At 50.7% G+C, this 26,085-nt stretch overlaps 1 protein-coding gene across 1 annotated transcript; it reads left to right on the top strand.

Annotated features, from left to right (window-relative positions):
• Positions 1-377: 377 nt before the first annotated feature.
• On the top strand, positions 378-25,746 carry SLC9A6 (solute carrier family 9 member A6). Its single transcript, XM_029996884.2, has 16 exons — positions 378-655; positions 6,953-7,152; positions 7,530-7,607; positions 8,278-8,354; positions 9,270-9,382; positions 11,774-11,879; positions 15,507-15,648; positions 15,881-15,986; positions 16,213-16,301; positions 16,519-16,632; positions 18,257-18,368; positions 18,836-18,989; positions 19,176-19,206; positions 20,437-20,516; positions 21,162-21,267; positions 22,318-25,746. The coding sequence occupies exons 1-16, from the start codon at positions 394-396 to the stop codon at positions 22,591-22,593; spliced, it is 2,046 nt and encodes a 681-aa protein (XP_029852744.1). The 5' UTR covers positions 378-393; the 3' UTR covers positions 22,594-25,746.
• Positions 25,747-26,085: the final 339 nt, after the last annotated feature.

Below are 26,085 nucleotides of genomic sequence, written 5' to 3'. Positions count from 1 at the left end.
TCCTGCAAGCCTTCCCTCGCAGCCCTCTGTCCCTCGCACCCCTGCGGCCTTATCCCCCCCCCCCCCCCACTTTGCAAGCTCGCAGCCTCCTTCACAACCGGGCAACCTTTCCTCTTGCAAACCTTCCTCCGCTCGCTTGCAAACCCGCTTTCCCCCTTACGAGCTTCCAGGCGCCGCCTTCCCGCTCCCCCCTTGCTTAAAAAAATAAAACCAACCCCCAAACCCCCCTTTTTCTCCACCGCAAACCTTTCCCTCAGCCCGGCGGCACCGCTCTCCCGCCCCATCCCCGTCCCTATCCGGGCTCCCGGCAGCGCTGTCCCCGCCCCGCAGCGCCTGCGCCCAGCGCCGCTTCCTGGTGGCGGCGGGGCCGGGGCCGGGGCCGGTACCGGGGCGATGGCGGGGCCGGGGCTGGCGGCGGCGGCGGCGGTGGGGCTGTGGGCGCGGGGGGCGGCGGGCGGGGAGGTGCTGGCGGCTCGTCCCGGGGCTCTGGAGGAGGAGATCGTGTCGGAGAAGGCGGCGGAGGAGAGCCACCGGCAGGACAGCGCCAACCTGCTCGTCTTCATCCTGCTGCTCACCCTCACCATCCTCACCATCTGGCTCTTCAAGCACCGCCGCGCCCGCTTCCTCCATGAGACCGGCCTGGCCATGATCTACGGTGAGGGGCGCCGGCACCCCCCCCCCCCCCCCTCCCTCCCACCCCTCTCCGTGGGAAACCCGTGGGGCGAGTGCCCCCCCACCCTGCCCTCAGCACCGGCAGCCCCATCCGAACCGGTCCCGGCTCTGCGCTGGGCCAACTGGAGCGCCTGGGTTGGCACCTGCCCGCCCGCTGTCGCGGCACCACCGGCGGGGACCGGCAGCCCGCCCTTCCCTTCTCCTTCGGTGCCTGGTGGGGCTACGACGGGGCTCGTTGCGTGGACATCCGCGTGGGCGAAGAAGGGGTGCGGGGATGTTGGGGGGCACGCCGCATCCCCTCCCAGCTCCAGCCAGATGCTCCCGTCTTGCTGGGACGGCTGGGCTGGGCACCCCGTCCTGGCTCGCCCCGTGCTGAGTGTTACTGGGTGTTGCTGGAGGGAGGGTTGGTTGGTTTCCAAACCCTAGATATCGAGGGCTTTCGAGGGCAGCGTGACTCCGAAATCGCGGGCAGTGAGCAACTAGTTGGGTTTTCCCAGGTGGCTTCGCAGGGGGGGCTGCAGCACGGGTGAAGCTGGCGGGGTCAGGGGCTACCACGTGCCAAGTGGCCTCGAAACCCGTGTCACCGAGCACCGGCAAGTCCTGCTTACCTGCTCCAGGGCTGACTTGGGGCCAGGCTTTGCACTGGTCAGGAGCCTTGCCTCCCACGCGCTGGGGTCAGAGGTTGTGTTTCCACCCTCTGTTTAGAGGACCGGAATTTCCAGAAGCTGTACAGGAGGAGCGGAGGGGCCATTTGGGGAGATACTCCCCCCCTTTGCCGTGCTCAGGGACCCGCAGGGCCAGCAGCCTTACGTCCCGCTGCTCAGGGACCTGTGCGCAGGAGCCCCTACTTTTGGGGTTTGTCCTCCCGCCGTGACGGGACCTCTCGGTGAGATGCCCCACGTGTGTTCCCACAAGAAGTGGAGCGAGGCCGTGGGTCGGGAGAGCGGGTCTGTAGCTGGTTGGATTTTAACGGTGGCCTGTGATTTACTGAGGTGACATGGCCTCATGAAGTGGCCTGAACCACTGGGTGGAGATGCCGTACGTGGCTCTACCCAGGTTATCTAGCATGACTTGGAGTTCAACCAAAGTAGGACTGGGAGTTGTGCTGGGGGAGTGATTAACACGGCCATGGATCCTTATCTAGACAAGACTCGCAGAGTTTAGGATCGAGAAGGTGTCTTCTGCTGAGTGCTGTGGTTAGTGTCTCTTCTCCGTGCTGTCCTTGCCCTTGCTGGTTGTGGGCGATGTGCGACCAAGCTTGGTCAGAGCAGCAACGTGGCCGAGTCCCCCGCTCGGCAGAAAGCTTTGCTCTGAAGCCTGTGACTTGACCCGTTTGGGCCGTTGGCTTTTGTGATCCTAAGTTTCATTTAATTGGAAGTGTCCTTCCAAACGAAGGGGCGGAGACACTTGCGTCAGCCCAGAGGCACAAAATACTGGTCTGCCTTTTCAGATTCCTGCAAGCCACCGCTGAGGTGGGTGCAGGCATTGCTGGCCTCCCGCCTGGGGCAGGGGTGGTCACCTCCCCGGGATGGGAGATGTGCTGTGGGAGCACGTGCTTCCAGCACGGAAGGTCTTCCTTCTCCTGCTACCCCGGAGCTCGCCGACACATGGCCTTTCTGTTCCTTTCTCTCTTTCAAACTTGCCCTTAATCTTGTTCTTCTTCTCCTGGAGTTTTCTTCCTCTTGGTCCTCCATTCTCCCTGACCCACCTGAGTGCTCCCCTTGTTCTCAGAGGATGACCTGGGTCATTTTGGTTTCCTGCTGATCCCTAAAACGCATATTTTCTGTCTGCTCTTTTGCAGACTGTGCTTAGGAAATTGCTGGCGAAATCCGTAACGTCACCTGTCTGGTCATGCAGAAAATCCCGAGTTTTTCCCTGCTATCAAGGCATTTGGCATTTGCTTCTCAGGTTGTGACAGCTACCATAGGAAAAGGGACATGTAATTTCCCAAGGAGTGGTGAGATGCTGTTGTTTTACAGCAGCAACTTAAAAGCTGCAGGGAGCAAAGCAGGTACCGCTTCTGCTTTGCTGTTCCCGGTCCCCTGCGATATTTTCAGCCCCTGCGATGGTTTGCATCCTGGGGAAGTCCGCTGAAAATGTGGAAGTGCTGCAGCAGGCAGGCTGCAAAACAGACCCTGAAATCTAGGCAAGAGAAGCAATCTGTAAAAGCTTGTCTTTTTCTAATTAAAAAAAGCCCCAACAAGTAAGTCAAATAAAACTTTTGCATACGTCTCTTCTTGCTGAAATACGTAAGAGTTTCCTTGGTGTCTCTGTTTTTACTGTAAGTTATAAGCTCTTGCTCCAGGTGGATTTATATCTTACAAATTACACCATCAGCTGAGATTTGATGTTCAAGAGCTGGATGCAGGCTGGAATCATTGCATAGTGATAGACAATAGGTGTTTAGTAGCCCCTAGGCTTCATTTCGGTGTTTAAAATGAGGTTCCCACATCCGAAGTACTCAACATTTAGGATGATTAATTGAACAGTCTTGTTTCAGTTCTTCTCAAGGTCTGATGGTGGATGTGGCAGGAGCTTCTCTAGTTTCATTGTACGTGTTCCCACTTGGCCCCTGGATTGCGTACGTCTAAATTGCTTGTTTTGGGGATGTCTTCAGTTGCTTGCTACATTTTTTTTTCCTTTTGGTGTCCAGATTAATGCTTGCCTGGGGATCCTGTGTGCTTCCATTGTTGTTAAGTGCCTGGATGGTAATATATTAGTCTTCATTTAAAACCCTACATCGGAAATGTTCAACAGCACCTAAAAAAAAAGCCCATGGGCTTTTGTTCTTTTTAATGAAGTTGGGAGAAATGCAATGAAAGTAATCTCTTGCACTTTGCATAAAAGAAGTCAATTAATTTACCAGCTTTGCCTTTAGCTTCTCTACTCCTTGCAGCTTTCGGCTGGCAGCTTCCTCGGTGTCAGGTTCCCTCCGCTCAGCTCCCTCCCAGGGCTCAGTTTTGTAAAACTTTTGGCTGCAAAAGCATGTCGATACCGGCGGGGCGGCTCACGGGTTGCTACTAGGATGGCCCTTTGAGCGCCAAGAGAGTTTGAACCATTTCCTAAGAGACCGTCAGAACCAGGAGGACGTACACGGTCCCCTGGGCTTGGTCCAGATAGCCTGAGCCCAGGACTGGGTTTGGTGACTGAAAAAAGTTGGCGTCTGGGTTGGGTTTGTCCCGAGTGCCTCCAGCGAGCATCGTTAGGTGGGGAGGGTTGATCAGTGATCCACTGTTGGGCAGGAGGGGCCGGTGGTGGGGTCATCTTAACGTTGGCAGAATAACTGGCTTTCAGCAGAGCAGCAGCGTGCTTTCCGTGGAAGTAACTCTGATGGCATCTCTGTGTCAGGAGCCGCTGGCACGGTGCTGGCTGGATGTGTATTTGCACGTGGGCGTCTTTTCCCACCCCGGTCCGGAGAGCTCTGGGAGCCTCCCAGGCAGCGTGTTGCAGGGCGAGATAAAATGCCTGATTTTGGGAGCCCCAAGCACAGTGGTTTTGGCAGATATTGTAGGTTTATCTGTCCCTTTTCCCTTATCCCATTCCTGGCCAGAGTGGGAATTTGGCTGTGGCCGGAGCATTGCCGGCACGCGGGGCCGGGAACAGCTGCCCGGGTAAGCGAGACGGCGAGGACGAGCAGGGGTGCTATCAGATGTAGTGCTGCTTTGGGATGGGGATTAAGAGCGGAGAGGCGGGTGAGTCAGGATCCCTTCTGAATTCACAGCAGCGACGTCCGTCCCTCCTTCCTCCTGCAGGGCCTCTCATCTCCAAGTGCTGAGCCTGGGCATTGAGGGGGTCGCTGGATGGGTTGCCATCTGAGAAAAGGCAGACAGCTGCTGCAGGTTTCTGACTCCTGTGTGAAGCTCTAAAATCAACTTCTTTTTAAAAAAAAAAAAGACTTTTTAAAGGCCACCCCAGGTAGCTCTGGAGAGCTGCAGAGTGCGGTGTATGTGGTGCTGCCTGCTCCGTAGGAGTGTAGGAGCAGTGGCAAGGGTGGAGGGTAAATGAGCTCCCCAGTCTGGCTTTCCTCCCTTGCATTTAAATTCTCACTGTAACTGTTTAAAGCTGCTTAATAGTTGCAAGCAGATGTAAATAACCCTCTGAAGCTCGCTTTATTTCAGTGAAGAGTTTCTGTTGTCTCCCATGGTACCTCAGGGGTCATCATCTTCTGGGTGAAAGGAGACCTGGGTGTTTTGTCCTGATGCTGTGGTGCCACGTGCCCCACCACCCACCACATCCTCATGTAAATACATGCTGTGGCATCTCAGTGTTCTTGACATCCTTGCCTTCATTTCCATACTTTTATTTCTGGAGCACTGGAAGATCACAGGAACAAAGAGGCTAGTAGAAAATTAAGCAAAAATATTCCTCTTTGGTGTCCCCTGTTAGCGATGCTGGTGTAAAAGCAGCTCTCAGATGCTCTGCACAGTGTGATGTTCCCTGAAGCAGCTCTCCTTGCTGGAGCTGACCATACCTGGTTCTTCCAAGAAAGACCTTTTCTGCTACTGTTGGGGTGATTTTGTGCCAACGGTGCAATGCAGGATAAAGCGCAGAACATGTGGTGAGCACATGGTCGGCTGTGCACGGCTTAAAAGCATCGGTAGGTTTGCGAGAGCAGCTCAGCTGTGCTGCAGAAGTGCCGTATTAGACCAGGGACTGGGTTTTGGGTGCAGCTCCCAGGTCTGTCAGCCCTGGGTTGAGCCATCTGTGTCACTGGTGTGATGGGTTAGCAGCGGTGAGTCTGTTTGCAGCCGATTCTTCTGCCTCTGCTCATGGCCTGGATGTGTGCTTGGGTGGCCCTGCTGTGTACGACATCCCCTGGGATGGGGATGGGAGGCAGGGGCTTTTCTTCTGGCCGTCGGCAAAATGAGCAAATCTCATTTGGAAGACTGCAGTCAAGGGAAGAGAAGGCAAAAACTGGGCGGCAGATCGGGAACTGGCTGCAGGAGGTGCGGAATGCGTTGGGGTCCCACAGTCTCCTGCCCGGCCACGGCAGAGCTCCTGCCCAGGCTCTGCTCCCGTGACACGGTGGCGGAGGAAGAGTTTGGTGTTCCCTTCGGTCGGGGTTGTGCCCTGTCTGTAGGAAAGCACAGAGCAAGATCTTAATTAAGGCAACAGTAAAGAAGCGGGAGCATCCTGGGAGGCAAATGGAGAAGCCTTCCGAGTGTTGCGGTCTCTGTTTAGTTCCCACGTGTCTGAAAGCTTTTCATAAATGTGTGGTTCAGAGATGGGGTTAAGATCCAGGATTTCTGTGGTGGCTCAGCGCTGCCTTAATCAAGGAGTTTCCAAACCCTTTGTGCTGAAGGCTACGTGGAAAGGTGTCTTGTGGGACATCCCTCCTCCCCAGCCTGCAGATGTCAAAAAGCTTTGCCAGGAGAGCGCTCGGCACGCCGTGCGGGTGAGAAGGAGCCGGAGGAGCCTGTGCTGTGCGAACGCCTTTAATCTGGATGCAAGGCCTCAGAGCACAGCTCGTCAGCTGTGCTGCAAAAGAAAAGTGCCGTATGAATTGCTGACTCTCAAATTGACCCCGCGATACTCCTGTGCAGCAGCGGAGCCGGAGGCAGCGTTGGCTTGCGGGGCTGCCCTGGGGCTGCTGCTCGTGGTGCAGAGCTGAAGCTTGCAGAGGGCGAGGAGCAGACCCGGGTGGTTGGCCCGGAAGGCAAAATTTCCACATTTTTTATAAAATGGGGATCGCTGCTGTGTGCTGCGAAAGCTCCCTGTTGCGGGAGGAGGCTTTATGGTGCTGCAGCATTTTATGAAGGATGCTCACTGTCCTCAAAGCGTTTGTGATGGTTGCTTGGTACCTTTTTTAATTCTCTACAAAAAGGAAGGGTTTAATGTATTTCTGTAGTGGCAAAACACGATGCCATCAGGTTTCCAGGTGCAACGTGCATAATTTGGGCACACGTGAGCAGCACCTTGCCCAGGTCCCCAGCTGTGTGCCAGCGATGCCAGGGTGCTCGCCCTAAGAAAACCAGCGTGCCCTCTGTGTTGGCTGTTTGCTGCACTAGAGCGAGGGTCTGACTGATTGCTGGGTAATTAAAAGCCTTCAGGACCAGCTGTGGCTGGTGTTAGAAAGTCCGCACGAGCATGGAGCGTTTGTATGGCTCGTGGGAGGAGGCACATGGTTTAATATTGCACAGGCAATTATTTGGATGGTGGCTGTGCTCAGCAGCTGAGCAGGGGGTCAGGCTCCTGGTGTGCCTGGTGCTGCATCCGTGCTCAAAGAGCTTGTCCCAGGCATTTGCTGTGGCTCATCTCACCGATGCGTGTCCCTCCTCAGGTGTCCTGGTCGGCGTGGTCCTGCGCTACGGCATCCACGTCCCCAGCGACGTCAACAACGTGACGCTGAGCTGCCAAGTGCAGACCAGTCCCGCCACGCTGCTGGTGAACGTCAGCGGAAAGTACTACGAGTACACCCTGAAGGGGGAAATCAGTGCCCAGGAACTCAATAATGTCCAGGATAATGAGATGCTGAGAAAGGTAAGGGAGTCGGCGATTGGAGAGGTGAGCGATGCTCCCCACTCCCTCCATGGGGACGGGTCCTGTATCTGCTGGATTAAGTGATTTTTCTTTTTTTTTTTTTTTTTTTTTTACTTTGGTCAGATTGTGATCAGATATAAATTATAAGTTGAACACAATGTAATGAAACTCTAGTTTCAGCTGATCTTAATTTAAGCTGTTTAGACTGAGCTATGTCTCCCAAAGATCCTGGACATGTCCTCAGTGTTCACCTGACAGCATTTCATTTGGTGGGGGTACAGGGTTTCCTGCATATATTTTGTATGACATTCTTATTTGTGTTTTGTCTTGCACTCTTAACAAACCATTTTACTGTTGGTTTTTTTTTTTCTTAACAGGTGACTTTTGATCCTGAAGTATTTTTCAACATTTTGCTTCCTCCAATTATATTTTATGCAGGCTACAGCTTGAAAAGGGTACGTGCCTTTACAGCACCTACGTTTTTAGTTCCTCTGCCTCCAGAGCATTTTTAATACTTGAGAGTGCTTTAACGCTTGCTCAGCAGGCTGAGGCTGCGGAGCTGGGTACGGTTTTCCCCAGTACATGCGGGATTGTAGGAAGCAGGGCTGAGAGTGCCCCAGTCGGTCTCATCCGTCCCTCTGCCCCGGGAAGGGTCAGTGACTTCAACCATTTCCAGCACGGGTTTGCGCAGGGGCTTTTCGGGTCAGCTGGGCCATTTCAGCCATCCTCGCTTTCGAAACACACAGGAGGGTAGGAGGGTTGTAGAAAGCAGCAGCTCTCTGAAATGCTGATTTGGAAGGAGAGGAAAATGATCCTGTTTAGCTTGTGGTAGAAGGAAGGAGGAATGCTGCTGGATTAGGAAATCAGTTCCCAGGACTTGGAACCGCACCTTATTAAATACATGGGTACAAGAAAATGATATGTTCATGTTTATTAATGCTGCATTAATATCTGCTGGCCTGGCAGTGTACACCGTTGTGCTGGGCACTGTTCAGCCGTGCTTGTCCAGCTCGCGGTGTCTGAGCTAGGTCCAAGTTGCTACAGACACTGTGTGGGTGCCTGTGCAGGCTTGAAATAAATTCTTAGCAAAATATAATTCAGGGTTTTTTTTCCTCCTCCTTCTAGAGGCACTTCTTCAGAAACTTGGGATCCATCCTAGCATACGCTTTTCTCGGCACTGCAATTTCCTGCCTGGTGATCGGGTGAGTAGTTGGAGCTGGTCTGGTTCTTCCACGGCAGTTTGAGCCATGCTCGGAGGCAGTGCTCTGAGCCCGGAGCTGTGGCTGCTAATTCCAGCCCTGAAATATCACACAGGCTCTCTACTACCGCTGCTCGGCAGTGGCAAATAATGCTATTTACTGTCCAAGCTTTTGCTGTGTGGACAGGGTGATTGCTGTCTAATTGCGTAGTGCTTTCTCAGCATTCCATACGGAATAGTTACGTACATGGCAAGGACAGTTTCACACTTCTCTGAAGATTGTCCTGAAAAAACAGTCAGTAACTTCAAATTATTGAAAGCACAGCCCTAGCAAGCATGAGACACAAGAGTAGAGGGCAGAATCGTAAACACACGTCCTGTCCTTACTTGCTGGAAGCGGGTGCCTAGCAAGCACAGATTGTGTTTCAAATTATTTATCTCTGTGCGCAGAGGGAGCTAGATGATTCCCACTCTGAATAGTAGCAGGCAGGCTGGCGTAGAGTGTTTTCCCCTGGAAAGTCCAGTGGATTCAAGCAAACTCAGCATCCACATTATCTGTTCCTCGCTGAAAGTTTTGGCCATTCCAAAGTCAGGCCAAGGTGATCCCACTGAAATGTGTTAATGTGAAACACTGCAAAGTGATCATGAGACCCCACGAGCCTGGCTGTTGCTTTTCTTTAGCCATGTTATGCTCACGGAGGAGTTTCGGTCCCCGTTCCTCACTGGCACTGTGTTTGTGGTCTGGTCCGATGGGTGCTGTGGTGTGTGTGGTCCTGGGCTTTCACCAGGCTCAGTTCTTTGGTGTTCCTGCGTTTGGATAACTTTAGGGGTTAATCTGGCAAATTCAGGGGAATCGAGCCCATTTGAATGACATTTTAATGCACTGCAGAGATGAGTAATTGCTTCTTCTGATCACCAGCTCTGTCGTGTATGGCTGCGTGGCGCTGATGAAAGTCACTGGGCAGCTCGGGGGAGACTTCTACTTCACTGACTGCCTCCTATTCGGTGCCATCGTGTCGGCTACTGACCCAGGTATGTTAGACAGTTATTTTTTCCATCATTTTACCTACATTTTGATCTGTTTCGAGTTGTGGGGAAGAGGGGAAGAAAGTCTGAAACCCCTGCAAGTTCCCTCCTTCTGAGTTTTGGAGTTTAATTTATTTGTGACATTCTTAGAGGTCAAACTTGTCTCCATGCCTTTTTATTTCCTTCCAGTTATGTGTAGTATACCTTCCAAACCTCTGCTTCCCTGAATCTTTGTTTGCAGTGAAGTCCTAGGCAGTCTCTCTCTTGACTTTGCTGGGTTTTGGGACAGGTCCACTGTGTCTCTGCCATCCTGTGCCAACCGCTGATGCAGAACAAGATGTGTAATGTGGGGAGGGTTCAGCTGATAGTTTTAGTTTAGTTTAGTTAGTTAGACCTTCCACTTCCATTTGGGTGGGATTTTGGAAGGTGCTAATCTAATTGAAGATTGATCTTAATGAGCAGTACTGAGGACAGTAGTGACATCTTGGTCTACTGATGCACTTTATAAATCAAAATTATGAAAAACATGCCTTGTCCATCTGAATTTTACTTAGTTTACGATTGCCATTACATGGTAGCTGTTTATTTGCATGTTCCAGCTTCACCTAAAAACACAGAAGTATAGAAAGGCCTCTCTTTCCTCCTGCCCTTTGCTGAACAGGGCTTGAATTTCTTCCTTTGCAGCCTGGCTGCTACGTTTGAGATCGGTGTGGTGGGGCTGGGGGGTGGCAGCATCGCCCCCCTCCCGATGTTACAGTAGCTTTGGCGGATCTTTTTAAATGAAGATATTGGTCAGTTTTGCTTGGAAGGGAGAGATTGCACGGCTGGATAAGCCAAGTCTTCTGTCCTTTTGAAACAAGTGCTAGCGGCTGTCGTTTCCGAATGAATTGGGACTTTTACCTGTTCATCTTAACAAAGAGTCATTTCTGTTTTCAAAGGCAAAATGAGGAGCATTTTATGCATATGTGTATAGGCAAGAATAACGCTGCAGAACATAACCTGCAGCATAGCGTGGCAGTAGCCACATCTGTCTGTCAGGTGGAGATGCGAGACGTGCATTCCCCATGAGTTTTTAAAAATTTGCTTTTCATGTTTCCCTAAGATTTGCCAGGTATTGGTATGGCTATTACTGTTGATATTTTTATTTAAAAAAACCCAACAAACAAATAACTTAAAAAATAAGGTAAAATGATTTCCCAGCTTCTCCGAACGTGTCTTGGGTGGGCATGCATTCAGGCCACTGGTTCTTGTAGCGGGAAGCTGGTCCTGTGGGGCTGCGAGGTCGAGCATTCTCCCCGTAACTTAGCTGGGGTGTCGACATCAAGAGGGGGGCACGTTTGCAAAGCAGGGAGCACCTCACAGACGTGATGGCAGTGTGGTAAATCTGATGGCAGATGGGCAGAGGCCAGACAAGTACTGTAGGTAGAAGTAACGCTTAGAAATGCTGCAGACGAGCTGTCAGCATCGCATCCCTTCTTCAGGCTTCAAAACAGGACCAAGAATATTTCACAAATGGTAAAAATGGTGCGTTTCCCTGTGCATAAGTGGGTTAAACCCCCTTCAGTTTGCACAGATGAGTCCCTGAATGCTGTTTTAACGGACTTTCACAGAAGTTCACTGGAATTAGCTGAGCCCTCTGCAGCAGCCTGAGCTGTGCACGATGCACCATGTGTTTCATCTTACTTGCTTTAGATGTTGTGATGTTTTTGCAAGGCTGATAGGCAAAGCCTGCTGCGTTTTCATTATCTTCTTGGAGCTGCTGGATTACAGAAGGGCTTGAGCATACTCCGATCTCTGCCATGTGGCCATAAATCACAAGAAACCCCCCCACAGGGTTTGAGCCGATGCCTGGCTTTTTCCAGTCAGGTCTGAAATGTTAACACATCAGTGCTGGCATTTCCAGTGTGTCAACCTGTGTTGAATCAGAGGATTTCTCTCGGACTGTCAGGGATGGAAGGAAAAGACAGCCATCATCCTGGACAAGCCTGCATCCTCCTGGCCTTCTGCAGGTGGAGGAAGGCTCTCCCTGATGCTCCGAGCTAACAGCATCCCAAAAGCTGGGTGGCTTGTGTCAGTGTGGTACCATGGTCTAGCCTGTGAGCTCAGACCCTCAGGAAGCTCAGAGCAGAGTTTGTGCATGTCTGCCCGCTAAAGACTCAATAGACCTAATGCCCAGGATGTGTTTTAGTAAAAGGAGGAGGGAAATGATGAAGCAAATCCACATCTTAAAGGGCAGAAGGAAGACTCTCAAAGGGAGCATGGGGGGTGGCTGGCACCATTGCAGCAGAGTGGCACAGATGTGCAGGAAGGCAGCTTTCTAAAAACGGGTGTTTTGTCTTTGATTACACCAAAATAACGGCACCTTTTTGAATGTCTCTCTATTTTTCTATTTGTCAGTGACTGTTCTTGCCATATTCCATGAACTCCAGGTTGATGTTGAGCTGTATGCCCTTCTCTTTGGCGAAAGCGTCCTCAATGATGCCGTTGCCATAGTGCTGTCTTCGTAAGTGTGTTCTGTTTTTATTTTTAATTGTTATGTATGTTACATGTCAGGTGTTGGGGGGAGCCACTCGGCCTTGCTCCTGTAAAATAGCAGCATTGGTGTTTGCAAGAGCAGATTTCCATATTAAGTGTCCTGAAAAGCTCTAGTGACCTTCTGATGCATCTCCTCATTGCAGATGGCAGCTTGGGATTGTGGGCTGTCCTTACAACTTTTCCCCTGCATGACGGATAGTTTTGTTTTCCTTTTATGGCCGGTTGACCCAGCCAGAAGGAAGTTTTTACGTCCTCTGAAATGGGAAAAGCACCATGTCTGCTTTTCAGCCACAGGATCCCACTGCAACCCCTTGCTGGTGGCTTTGCTCCTACCTGCCTTCCTTCCTTTCCACAAATACCTGCTTTTGTTTAGGTGGAAATAGTTGGTAAAGCAGCTGTTTCCTATCTCTCCCCACTTTCTGTGCATCAAGAACATGGTATTTCTTACAGCCAGAGTTAATGCCCTGGACTGAACGCATGGGAAACTTGCTGGCTTTCTGAAGAATGCTTTATAGTCTTTAATATTTTATGTCCTCTGCATGGAGGACGTATTTTATCTGCGTTTTCACTGTGCTGTCATCACGGGAATTTGTTTGGAAATATATAATATCTGCAATGGTGACAGGTTAACGTATAGCTGAGGCTAATGCAGAAAATATTTCTGGAATACTTGTCACTCCGGCGTGCTGGTTGTGTGGGTTTTACTGAGACAGAGGCAGCAAGTAACATATTGTGAGCTGTGTATCGCCACCCGCATGAGTTGTATTTACTGAACTGAATGTTTCTGTTGAGGTTTCTGGAACCATTTGTATTGCTTGCTCTGGCTTTTATGCTGGATGTGTCACCACTAGTGCAAGAGTAAATGCTGCACAGCCAGGTTGTGTTTAAGAGGTGATCCTGAGTGAGGAAGGGACAGGGTCTTCCAGCCTGTGCCGGGAGGTTTTGGGTGGGAGTGGGTGTGTTCAGCATCAGAGTAATGAAATTTGTGGTGGATCTCCGCACACGTAGGTGACTGCGCCGTGCGCGGCGATTTGCCTCTTCCACTGTTTCACTATCAGCTTTGTAGCTGTTGATCTGATTTCCTGCCTTCCTCTTCCCACAAGCTGAGTTCGGTCCACCCCCCCTCCCTGAAATAAGATAATTTGCACCAAAACAGCAGCTCCAAGCTGCAGTCAGCAGCTATTTTGCCGCAAAGCTTTTGTGCAGACCGGCCCAGCGGCACTCTGACTTCTCAAGGGCTCTTCAGCCATTAAGCCATACCTGTTTTAAAGCTTGCCATGGTCTTTGTCTTTGCGGTCACCATAAGCAGCGTAAGGCAGCCCCGGTCAGCACGGCGGGTATCGGTGGGTGCAGGTATCTCAAGGACAGCCTCAAATCACCTGGACACAACCACATCTTGAGTGCAAGGAGGAGGCGAAGGCCTCTCGCTCCAGGGAGGAGAGCACCTCCGAGAGCAGTCCAGAACTCCTATTTATGGTTCCCCTTTTCTAAATTTAGTTTGGCATTTGCCTGTTTCACAGCAGAGGTGTAGGTGGGGGAACCGTCTGGGGATGGTTCTGCCCCGCCAGCAGAAGACCTGCTGCCCGGTTAGGGAGATGCAAGGGTGAGTTGGGAAGATGGGGAATCGGGGGGGTTTCTGGGCGGGCGGGTGGGCTGCGCTGCCGGAGGAGCTGCCGGCTGGGTGACGGCTGGTGGTGGGCGCTGCCTTGTCGCGGGGCGAAGAGGGGCTCCGGGCGCAGCTGGCCGGGTGCGTGGGTTCGGTGATGGCCCCGAGAAGCACCGTCGTCTCCTTGCACGTGGTGAAAGCGAGCGCTGCGGGCATCGTCCCCGCGCCGGGGAGGACGAGGAGCTGGGACTCCTCCGGGGTTTCTGCCGGGAGCTGGGTGCCCTCGAGGGTCCTCTTCTCCCCGCTTTCCGTCCCAGACAAGTGTCTGTTCCCGTGCTTGGGGAGCAGGATCCATGCCTTTCTGTTCCTGCCTTGTGCTGCGTTGGTCTTGCCTGGCTTGGCAGCGGGGAACCGGTTGCAGGATGAAAAGGAATTGAACCCAGAACCGAAAGCCGGTGGGCAGCGAGATGCCGGGGCTGCAGTTTGGGAGCAGGGGGGTAAATGCAGCCGCAGGGTCTCTGCCTGCTTCTCCCAAAGGGAGGTTTCACAGGGGCTAAATGCCATGGGGAGCCCTGTGGGCAGGGACAGGGGAAATAAAGTGCATGAAGGGCAGCTGGGAATGATGTCTTATTAGTGATGCAAAAAGCAAAACCAGAAGGAAAACTGTAAGAGGTTAAAACGCAAAACCGACATCCAAACGGTTGGTTATGGAGGGGAAGTGAAACCAGTCTGGATTTAAAAAAAAACAAGCCCAAACCCCAAGCCTCAGAATAAGAGCACGTTGGTGAATGGGAAGTATAAGATGGGATTGAAGAAAGAAATTAAATCACAGGGAGAAATCTGTGGCTTGCAGTGTAAAAGACAGTGCAGAAAAACGAATTGTATTAAAAGCAGGGAAGTTTAGCACGGGAAGTGACCCGTGACACGTTGGGAAGGGGAGGATTGTCATTTGCGTTGCAGAAAAATGTTGGTGTGTAGTTAGGGGAGAAAGCTGCAGGATATGTGCGTGAGGCAGTAACTTTCCACTCCAGCATAACTCGGGAGGTTAAACAGCAAGCGTTTAAAGTTCACATCCAAGAGTTTTAACAGAGCCAGCCGAGGGATGGCTAACTAGGAAGTTAATGTTTTCAGTAAGTTTACATCAAAAAAAGTGATGTAAGCAGTTGTTAAATAGGATTTAGGAGATGGATAAGGGCCCCCCTGTATCTCAGCCTTTCCAAGTAAAACAGTGGAATGGCTGATGCAAGGCTCGCCTCATCAGGAGTTGGGAGGGAGTGGATTCAGAGATGGAATCAGCGCGGCAGACCTATTTGCCATCTCATCACAAAGGTCTGTTGAAGTTTGGTGGATGAAGGTAATAGCGTTGCTGTTGTGAACCGGCGCTGTGCCATTTGCCTTGCTACCCTGTATTTCACTTCAGAACTCGGAGCAGTACAAAATAAATGTAGTGCATGTTAAATGCAGTAAAGCGGCATATCTTACAGTTCTCCAGGGGATGTTCACATTAGCTGCCTCTGTGGAGTTGATGGAGAAATGTAGGCTTCCCGCTTGAACGCTTTGTGGTCCCAGAGTGCCCGACTTTATAGAAAGCTGATGCCAAACCCTCCAAATACCATCGTAAATGATGGACTGTCACCTAGCAAATGTATTTGCAGGAGATCATGCAAGAGACAGGCTTTGGTCCAATCCTTTAATGTCTAGAAGGAGCAAATGCAGAGCCATGCCTAGGAGGCATGAACTGTAGAAAGCTGTCCGGGAGCGAAGGGGATCCCAAACTCCCCGGGACAGGGTAGGCATGCTGTGGCTGTATGCTGTGAACATGGAGGGATTGCAGCGTGGGACTCGGGTTTTGTATCCCTGATTTCTCAGGCTCAGTGTTTGCAGCGGTCGTAGCGCTTTGCAAAGCTCACGTAGCACCATGGAGGTGCCCCCCCCCCTCCAGACTAAGCAGTGTTGTGTTCTTGTGTGTGCTTTTCCTCCCTCTTTCAGTTCAATTGTTGCGTACCAGCCGGCGGGCGACAACAGCCACACATTTGATGTCACAGCGATGTTCAAGTCCATCGGGATCTTCCTGGGGATATTCAGTGGATCTTTTGCAATGGGAGCAGCTACTGGAGTTGTGACAGCTTTAATATCCTTTTTGTTGTTTTTTTCCAAGTGTTTGCTTTGCTTAACAGCTCCTTTTTTTGCTGCGCTGCATCTTACCCAGACACACTGTTTCATGATTTGTTGCCTAAGTGAATGCAAGGCAGTGCCATAGACTTTTTAGGGGCAGGCTGTGTAGTGTTGCTGTGATACACAACTGAATTTTACATGGTCTTAGCCTACAGTTCCTCTCCAAATTGTCCTTAACCATCTGCAACGTCACCAAGTTCACCAAACTTCGGGAGTTCCCGTTGCTGGAGACTGGCTTGTTCTTCTTGATGTCCTGGAGCACGTTCCTGCTGGCCGAAGCGTGTGGCTTTACAGGCAAGCTGCAGCACAGCCCTGCGTCTGGAACGGAGATCTGCGGGGATGATGGGGCTATTGCGTTTTGCTCCTCCCAGTGTTGATTGCAGCCAGGGCTCTCCCTCTGCTTTCAGAAGTTTAATTATTCTGAGTTCAGGGGTTATTGCATTAAGTCTTCTACACTATTGGGGTGCAGCTCAGCTCCCTTTTCATGACCAGGAGTCTAACATGATGCTCTGCTCCCCAGGTGTGGTGGCCGTACTCTTCTGTGGGATCACGCAGGCCCATTATACCTATAACAACTTATCTACAGAGTCTCAACACAGAACTAAGCAGGTGAGAGCTCCTCAGCCCCCTTCAGCCTCTCTGAATTTCAAGTTCAATATTTTTCCCTTCCCTCTAGACAGAATTAGGTGCATCTGTCTTTCCACAGATGGATTTTACTAGGGTTGCTTCTGCAGAAGTATTTATTGCGTGATGGATGGGCTAACATGTTTTTCCTGTTAAATCTATGTTACCTCTAACTCACTTTTAATTTGTTTTTCTCTTTCAGTTGTTTGAGCTTCTGAATTTCTTGGCAGAAAACTTCATCTTCTCATACATGGGACTTGCACTGTTCACCTTCCAGAACCACGTCTTTAACCCTACCTTTGTGGTGGGGGCTTTTGTATCCTTTGGAGCCCATTTTATAAGACAAAAAAAGAAAGGGAGAGGTGCCTCATTCCCAGTTTGTGTTTTTCATTCAGATGTGTGTGGGTTTTTTTCAGTCAGTCTAGCTTTATTTTTAAAAGGAGATTTCTCCCCTGTAGTGGTGCCTTTGCTGGTTATTTTAAGAAGGAGATTCTTTTCCCAGCTTTTCTGGTTTTATTCTTCCCCCTGTCTTGTCTCCTTTTGTGGGCATTCGAATCAGCTGCTGCAAGGACTCGGTGTTTGATGTGAATGTGGTGCTGAAGCACCAGGCTTCGTCACATGGCAGCGTGGCACCAGGAGTGGCTTTGCCAATGGGGACCGCCTGGTATAGCCGTTTATTTCCTCTTTTCTCTGCCATTCCATTTGGTTGACCCTGAAAAAAGCTTTTTTTTTTTTTTTTTTTTTTTTTTTTTTTTTTTTTTTGTCAAATAGCACAGTTAAAGCTACAGTAGATGCCTTTGAATGATGTCATGAGAGAGGATTTCCCCTTCTGCAGGCTGATGCTAATGGAAACAGGCTATTGGCCCTGGTATGTCTCAGAAAAACAAGGATTTTGAAGGAATTTTTTTCATATCACAGGGAAGCCAGTTTGGATGTGCAGAATTACTTTCACCCTTTGCCTCCACTGAAGCAGGTTTATACTGATAAATAAAACGTTGTTCTCTTTGCCAGTGCTGGCGTGTGGGTTTGCAGCGGGGTCTACTGGATTTCCCCGATGAGCTTTTGCAGGGTTGCAGTGGGGTGACGGGAGTAAAGAGCAGGGAAATGCCGTTTGGGTGGTTAGACTGAAATTTTGTGCTGTGCCTCTTCAGCAGGAACTGGCTAACTCACTGATGAAATGGCTCATTCATGAGAGATATCATGAAATACGTCTCTTATGCAAATTCATGATGTTCAGGAAAGAACATAAAAGCTGGAAGCATTTTCCGTATTATTCAAGGCTGCACTGAATACTGGCTCCAGGATTATTTTTGCCATCTGGGTGCTGGTATTAAAAGACACAGCTTCAAAGATAAAAAGCAATATGAAGGGGCTGGTGATTCTCGTATCTCCCAGACTATGAAAACAGAAAGAGCATTAGGTTTTGTTTTTTCCTTCTCAACTGCTGCTGCTTTCATTTTGCTGAATAATCTTTGGGAACGGGACTTGGCTTAAAGCTTCAAACCCAGCTGTGAAGTGTGGCATGCAGGGGAATGTCAGAGGGGTTGTGGTAGCTGTGATAACTTGAGCTTCACAGAGGACAAATAATTCTTGGGGTGGAAAACGGACCCAGCAGGGGAGAGCATACAGCGGGAAATGGTGGGTTTTCTCTCCTCTCACTCATCTAGCCTGCCCTCTCATCATTTCCCTTGTTTATTTGTGCTTGCCTCTGTATGATATTCCTGAATTGCAATGTGTACTTTGCTTCGATGAGGCAGTAGCATGCTCTTCCCACACTGCTGTAGCACTCGGAGCTGGGTTATTACCTTTGCATTCAGAGGACCGGTATTTCTGAGGCTCCCCAGCGTTTCTGTCAGGCAGTAGAAACTGGCATTGTGCGCAGAGGTGGGATGCGATGGGAGACATAGGAAGAGCAATTTCCTTAACGTGTGCAAATACAGCTTGCTATCTTCCTAGGAAGAGCTGCCAATATTTACCCACTGTCATTTTTACTGAATTTGGGGAGAAGAAATAAGATCGGAACAAATTTACAGCATATGATGATGTTTGCTGGTACGTTATTGCATCTTTGCCTTCAACCACGGGGCCCGTCTGCACTTCCTTGCCCCCGAGCACCTGGAAATACTCCGTATTCAACTCTAAATCTCTTACGGACAATGTCTGGAGGAGAGGCTGGGCAGGAAAGGGCTCCCTTAGGCTCAGTGTTGTGAGTGCCTTGGTTTCGAGGTGTAGGAACGAGCTCCTCCTGCCCTGCGCTTGGGTGCACTGCGTGGGGCAGGAGGAGGGTTTGCCTTTCCAGGCTGGGAAGGAGGGGCGATAACGCAGGCTTTCACAGCGCGTGCTGTGAGATCATCACCGTTAAAGCACTGTGGTCTCCTCCGGTGGCGGGTGTCCTGTCAGGGGGACAGGACCGCACGTGGGGCAGCGTGATGTAAACCCCGGGGTGGGGAAGCCTGCGGCGGGGGCAGCCGCCCGTGCCGTGGGCTAACGCCTCCCCTCCGCCGCCCCTTCCCCGGCAGGGCTGCGAGGAGCCATGGCGTTCGCCTTGGCCATCCGCGACACGGCCACCTACGCCCGGCAGATGATGTTCAGCACGACGCTCCTCATCGTCTTCTTTACGGTGTGGGTTTTCGGCGGGGGCACCACGGCCATGCTGTCCTGCCTGAATATACGGTGAGCGTGGCGCGCGTGGGGCTCTCCTGGCGCAGCGCGTCCTCTCCCTCGTCCCGCTTTTACGCGAAGGCGCTCGGTTTTAAGGGACAAGAGGAAGATCGTGTCCTTCTCCCCCCGCCCCGGACCGCGGCATGTTCCCACCTGGCACTGCTTGCGCTAACCCTGTGCTTGTTTTCTCCTCCACAGAGTCGGTGTGGATGCGGATCAGGAGAACGTGGTGAGTGCGGTGCCGCTGGGCAGCCTCTGTAGAGGAATTTGCACTGTGCTCATCGGTGCAGGCGTTACGTGGAGACCCTGTGAATGCCTGTCTGTGCTTCGCTCCCTTCCAGCTGTAGGAGAGTTTTTAGCTCCCCTGGTGAAGGAGTTTGCGATGAGTGGGAGTCATGGCTTTTCTGGGCTCTCTGTGGTTATAATGAGGCCTGTTTTTATTCAGTTGGAGAGAAGGGCGTGGAAGTAACGCTGGACTGTTCAGTCAGTCCACATTTCTGCTGCAATAGATTCGGTCTCTCCCTCGCTGCGTTTGAAGCAAATACCAAAATGTGCGTGACATGGAGGCTCTCTGCCTCATCCCAGCATCCATGGCAGTACAGAAATGCCATTTACTGACTCATTTTATGTAGCATCTTCTGTCCCACTTTTACCCACGGGCACCCTCAACCTTTCTTTTGCCCCCATGTTTCCTGTGGGTAGTTATGTGGCAGCCCAGGAACCACTGACCGCACTGAGATAAATGCTGGAGCCCTGCGGCATTGGGAGTTTTCCTGCCTGGTAGCCCCAAGCTGTCTCGCTTGTGCATCTGCAGCCCGGTTGTGCTGTGGCTGCGGCTCTAATTGATTTCAGTGTGGGTTCTGCACCTTGGAGGTTCATTTTATTCAGAACCATTTATTGGGCTGTTCACCTCCTGGAGAGAAAGCGTCAAATGCTAAAGGCAGCTCAGAGCCATAAATCTGAAAGCCAAATTTCTGTGAAATATGTAATTGTATTCATAGTCCCCTCCAAACAGTTTAATATTTTTTTTCTCCAACTAAAAGGAAGCCAGGAGTCCCCTAACACATGATTATTTGCATACAAAAATCTCAGGCGAGATTTGATGGAGGTTGGACCTGCCAGTTACTATTAAATGTGATGTCTGGATGCAGCCACTGGCTCCGAGGCACTTAAAACCTTGGAGCCAGAAACTGGAAGGCTCTAGCAGAAAAATGGTCACTCTGTGCTTTGATACCACCTCCCTAAGGCTGTTGTATGCTGCTAAAGGCAGAGTGCGGTGCTGGAGGCACCTTCAGCCTGTCATGGTGTGAACGCTTTTATGCTCGCTGCAACCCAAAGGTTTCTTCTGAAGAGGCAGTGGGAAGGTGTGTGTTTTCTCATGTCCCCAGGGGGGCTCCTGGCCCTGATCCAGGTCGTGGCACGTTGCCCTGCCGCTGTTTAATGTTTTGCTCTCCCACAGGGCGTCCCGGAGAGCGAGAGGAGGAGTACGAAGGCAGAAAGCGCCTGGCTCTTCCGCATGTGGTACAACTTCGATCACAAGTATCCTTGAATGGCAGTCGGTGCGCGCCGTGCCAAATCCCATCTGCCGGAGCAGCTCTGTTGACTCGGAGCGTGACTCGCTCCCTGCTCAGCAGAGGAGCCGGTGTTTGCTTTCCCGTCACACTGCTGGTTTTTGATTTGCACCTCCTTGTGTCTGTGGCTGCAAGAAATGACCGGTTGCACCCACTGTCAGTGGGAACACAGTGGTAGCTCAGTTCCAAGCTGGGCTCTCCAAGCCTGGAAGCCCAGGGGGTCCTCAATCCCAGTGGCAGGCAGGCAGGAATGGCACGGGGTCTTCTCATTTGTAGTCCTCTTGCTAGATCTGTGCCCCTCCTCCCTTTCAAATGCTTTGCCATGAATTAGTGGAGGAGCGGTTTGCCGGGCTGAGGTGAGGCACAGGGTGATGGGACAAGTGATGCTGCTAAGCCTTTTCTTACTGGGACCGTGTCCTGGTCCACTCGTGTCCCACTGTGTGGTTGCAGTCACGTTGCTCATCCCTATAATTTTTATGCTTCCAGGGACTTGTGTTTCTTTCCTTCCTGTGATTTCCTCGAGACACCGAGTCCTTCACTGCTGCCTCTGCGTCCCACCCCTCGACTTACCGACATTGCCCTATTCCTCTTTCTTCCTTAACCCTGTCTGCAGCTATCTAAAGCCTCTGCTGACACACAGTGGTCCTCCTCTGACGACCACGCTCCCGGGGTGCTGTGGACCTATTGCCCGGTGCCTGACGAGTCCACAGGCGTACGAAGTGAGTCCATTGGCGTCCTTTCTGTCACGGTGTTCCCGGAGTTTGACTCATTTACGTTTCTGCATAGCTTTTGGATGCTGCTCTGGAGCCTCGAGCTGGGAGCCTGGGGGGAGATCAGATACTGGGGCTGATGGATGAGCTAGTTCCCATGAGCATTTTCTTTTCCAGCTGACTGTTTGGTCATGAAGGGATTTGTGGTGTATTCACGGTGGTTCCTCAGTGACTGGCTCGATGAAGCTGTCACGGCTGTCCTTGCCCAGCTGCGAAGACACACAATTTCCCTATCCCCTGCTTTCTTCCAACCTTGCAGCTGAGCTGCTCCTGCAGGCCCTTCAGCTGCATCACTCGCAACCAAAAAGGTTGCCAGCATCTGAACCGGGGCTGATTTTCTCCCGAAAGAGTAAAGAGCCCTCGCCTGAGCAGCCCAGAGGGGCAGGGAGATGACAAGCAGCTTTGGAGAGCCTGTAGGCAGCGACCTTTTCCACCGTCGCTGCAGAGCCTGTGTGCACCCGCACTCTGCGAGGAGCTGGGTTTGCTGGTCAGGTTTGGCCTCTCGTGGCTCTGTGGGCGGCTGGTACCGGCACGGCTCTCCGGCAGGGCCGCAGCACTCAGGGTATTGCTCTGCCAGGAGCCCCTTGCAGCGGCAGCTCTCCCTGGCAGGGGTTTTCTTGCCCTGCCAGCAAAGTATCAGCATCAAGTTCCCTGCGCAAAACAGAGATGGCTGTGATGGGTCGGCAGGGCGATTCCTGCGCCCACGGGTGTTTTAGTTCTGTCAAAGCCACTCAAAACTGCATTCCCCATGTATCTGGCTACGGCATCAGAAGGAAGAGCTGGGCGCACCCTTTCAGGCAGTCTGCAGAGAAGTTAGTGCGTTGCGCGAGTCTCCTGGGCTCAGAGGTGTGTGTGTGTGGCACATCTGGTTATGGTCGCGGTGCGGGAGAGTCTGTGATTTGGTGCCTTTATCTGCTCGTTCACCACCACCACCGTGCGATTGCAAACATAGCTATTCAGGAAGAGTTAAACAGCACTTTCCTCCTGTCTGTTGCCCAGAATCAAGAGCAGCTAAAGGATGATGACTCCGACCTCATTTTGAACGACGGGGACATCAGTCTGACCTACGGGGATTCCACCGTCAACACCGACTCTGTCGCATCCAGCGGCACGTCGCGGCGGTTCGTGGGAAACAACTCTGAAGACGCGCTCGATCGGGAGCTTGCTTTTGGGGACCATGAACTCGTAATCCGGGGAACACGCCTGGTCCTTCCCATGGACGATTCGGAGCCACCGTCAAACATCCTGGATAACGCAAGACATGGTCCAGCATAAGGTTGCTCAGTTTAATTGACAGTAATATTTGCATATATGATCAAGAAATATGTACTACCTAAAGTCTAATGCATGTCTCAAAATGTCTAAGCTGTATAAATATTATTTATATGGTGTCAGAAGAATATAAATATTCTCTGCCAAGCACTTGTAAAGAACAAGCTGCAAGTTTAAGTTAAAAACTGTGTTGACTGCACTGTGTAGGGTGGAACTGTTTTAGCGTAAGAGTCTTTTGCACACAGTGAGCTTCTTTAATGTGTGATTTGACGAAGGATTTAGTTCCCAGCGGGGTAAATAAAGGAGCTGACTCCCTGTTCATCATTTGATCCTGGGAGAGGAGGGTAGGGAGGTGCTGACGAGCAGTGGAAATCGCTTTCTATTCAGATGAGGATTGTTTTTGGTTTTTTTTAGTCACTGATGTTTGGATAGTCACGTTTGAAATATCGGCGAAAAATCTGCCCACAGACCCTCTTGCCAGACAGTGGCCGGTGATAAACTTGTTGGCTTTGTGGGAACCTGAGCTGGGACCTGGAGACTTTCTGCTTTTTAGTGACCCTCTGCCCAAGCCCTGCTTTAGCGGGCTAACGGCAGGCACCGGCCAAAGCTGATAGCAAGGGCTGCGGGTGTCTGGCTGCTCAGATGCGAGCAGGAGGGAGGGATGGCTTGTGTCTGTAGTCATGTTTAGGAGAAGGAGGTGATCCCACAGAAGCCACTGCCAGGCGTGCACAGATTTTAGGGCCGAGTCCCTCTTTCAGTTGTGGCTCAAGCAGCTTTCTAGAACCAGCCATCAAATCCTCAATCGGCAACTAGATTTCACGTTTGGGAAACAACCGTGTCTTGGTGCGAGCGAATCCCTTCTCCCGCAGTCACAGACGTAGCTAAGATGTGCAGAGCTACCGCAGTTGCACACGGGGCCGTGGAGCCCAGCCAACCTCGAACACAAGCTTTACGGCTACAGATTGACACGGTACCTCCGGACCTCTCCAGAGGTATTGAGCATCTAGGTGGTACTGAAGGGGAGTTGTCCGTCCGTCCGTCCTCCTGTATAGTCAAAAATCATTGCACTTTGTTTAATAACTCCTTAGCATGCTGTGTGTCTGTAATCCCCACGCCATCTCTCCCATGTCTTTTACCATTTAACGGGAAATGTTTGCGAGTTGATTTTTTAAAAATTTTTTTTCTTTTTAATTTTCCAAGGAAGAGCACAGAACAATTTGCGATTTCACACTAGTGTTAAAGGATTTACTCTGTAGTTATGGGAATGGCTAAAGGTGCAGTGAAATTGTTAACCCTGACATCCTTCTTTTTCTCCTGAAGAGGGGGAATTGCAGAAATTTACTGTATGTAATTTTATTGTCTATTTTAGCTGCAGTTTTGCTATACAAACCTTTCAGGGTTACTGGTGCACTACAGGCCTGTTCTGGAGTTAACCCTCTCCAGAGGGCTTAAACAGAGGTGTTTAAAAAGAGAATGTATGAAAAAGAGCTGGGTGAGTCTGAGCACTCACAGGTCCTGTTAGCTTTCCTTGGAACGAGCTCTGCATCTGTCAGGATATGACCCTGAGAGCTCAGAGCAGTTTCCCCATGGCTGTTTTCCCCAGCACCACCTGAGAGTTGGAGGAGACAGGAAATACTGAAATTTTGAGTGTATATGTATAGTTGAGAAAATAAATTTAAACCTTTGTCTTTTTTTTCCATTTTCTCAGGTCTAAGTAACATTGCCTTAAATTTACGGATGTGAAACTAATTATTTTGGCAGTTTATCCCCAAGAAAATGCTTTCTTTTTCCTTCTGAACAAAATGTGTAAGTGTTGCCATAGGACTCCTCTAGAAGGGGGGTAACGCTCTGTTTGTATTTAGATAGGGCATCTTCCTTGCACCGGTAAATGGCAGTCTCGCTGTTAACATAGCTGTTGGATTAGCGCTAGCCTCTTTGTTTCCTGCTATGCAGGAATTCCATAAAGTGTGCATTTTATATGATGTCTAACTTAACTTCATGTGTTTAAAAAAAAAAAAAAAGGAAAAAAAAAATAGGTACCTGTTGACTTTAGGTTACTGCATCACTTCTACATCCTGTTTTTTGTTTGTTTTGCCTTTTTGAAGAGGTATGATAAATAACTACCTCTTGTTTTTTCCTGTATAATCTGACTATGAATTCAATTTACAAAGCTGGCGTTGGTGCAGCCAGAGGTGCAGAACAGTTCTGCTCCCCCTGAAAGCCCGCGGTCCCATCGGCAGGCCCTGTGCGCGGCACAGTGTAAGGGCAGCGCAGGGCTCCCTCCCAGGCAATCCTCAGCTGAGGTGCAAATTTGCAGCCGAGCGCTGCGAGATGGCCACAGCGTAACGTTTTAGCATAGCCTTGGTAGCATTCCTCTCTTTCTCTGACCCTTCGATTTCAGTAATTTATCCACTGTCTTTAAGCTTGCCAACACATTACCATAAGCCTCAGCTTTTGACGCCAGTGACAGTTCGGTTAGTACACTAAAGCCAAAAGAAAGAGTTAACAAATTATGATTTTGTGGGTTACCTGTGAACTCTTATGATCCATACCTAATATAACCAGGATTGTGTTGAATAGTCTTGGCGAATGATTGAATCTAAGCTGAAATTCAGGAGTGATTTAATAAATGACTCAGATTCATCCTCAGCTGATTATTTTTTTTGTCCTGCTGCAGCAGAGAATACATGAGTGCCTGGTTTTCAGATGCAGAGCCCTGATGGTTTGCATGCTGCAGATGAAGTTAAGGGTACCTTGGAGAATGAGGCCCCAACACCTTTCGCCCAATAGATAAGACAGCCCCAAGGAGGCAGTTTACAGCTCCCATGAAGATTTAGAGAAGGTGCCCTTCTTCTGTAAATTGAATTTTCATGGTTTTTGCACACGAAAAAGCACTGTAGGTAAAGTTATGATTTGTACTGGTACTGTCGATTTGTGTGGTAATGGCATTAACTCCGTAGTTGTGGTGTTTGTGCAGCTGATCTGTGATAGCTGATGATCACTATTGGACCTTCTGTTTACACTGACTAAATCCTTTAGTGTTGCGTTGTACTGTGAAAGAAGGATTATGGGCCTATAAATTTTTTTTTTTTTTTTTCCTGGAATTGTGTGTACCGTTTCATTAATTCACACGGAAATAAATCTGTAGCAAAGTGACGACGTGCCGCTTGACCTTCTCGGACCAGTTTGTTCGTGGCCTTTGGCCAACGGGTAAGGCAGCAGCCAATGATGCAGATGCTGAACTCCGTGGGCTGGAGGGCAGCCGGGCTGGGGTGCACGCTCCTGCCTTCGCCCCTGCTCCTGAGACACAGCTCTGGGGCCATCCTCCCTTGCAGGAACAGGCGCTGGGGAGCGGAGAGACGCTGATGTCCGGCTCCCCGGCTCCTCCAGGAGCAGCAAAACCCAGCTGCTGCTCCCTCGAACGTGTCCTGGGGTGGTGGGTGGACCTGCTGTCGTGGTTTAACCCCAGCCGCCAACTCAGCCCCCCACAGCCGC

The sequence above is a fragment of the Aquila chrysaetos genome, chromosome 21, assembly GCF_900496995.4.
Source record: "Aquila chrysaetos chrysaetos chromosome 21, bAquChr1.4, whole genome shotgun sequence".
Taxonomy (NCBI): Eukaryota; Metazoa; Chordata; class Aves; order Accipitriformes; family Accipitridae; genus Aquila; species Aquila chrysaetos.
The sequence above is the reverse complement of the archived record's forward strand: the minus strand, read 5'-3'. Positions and strand labels throughout refer to the sequence as shown.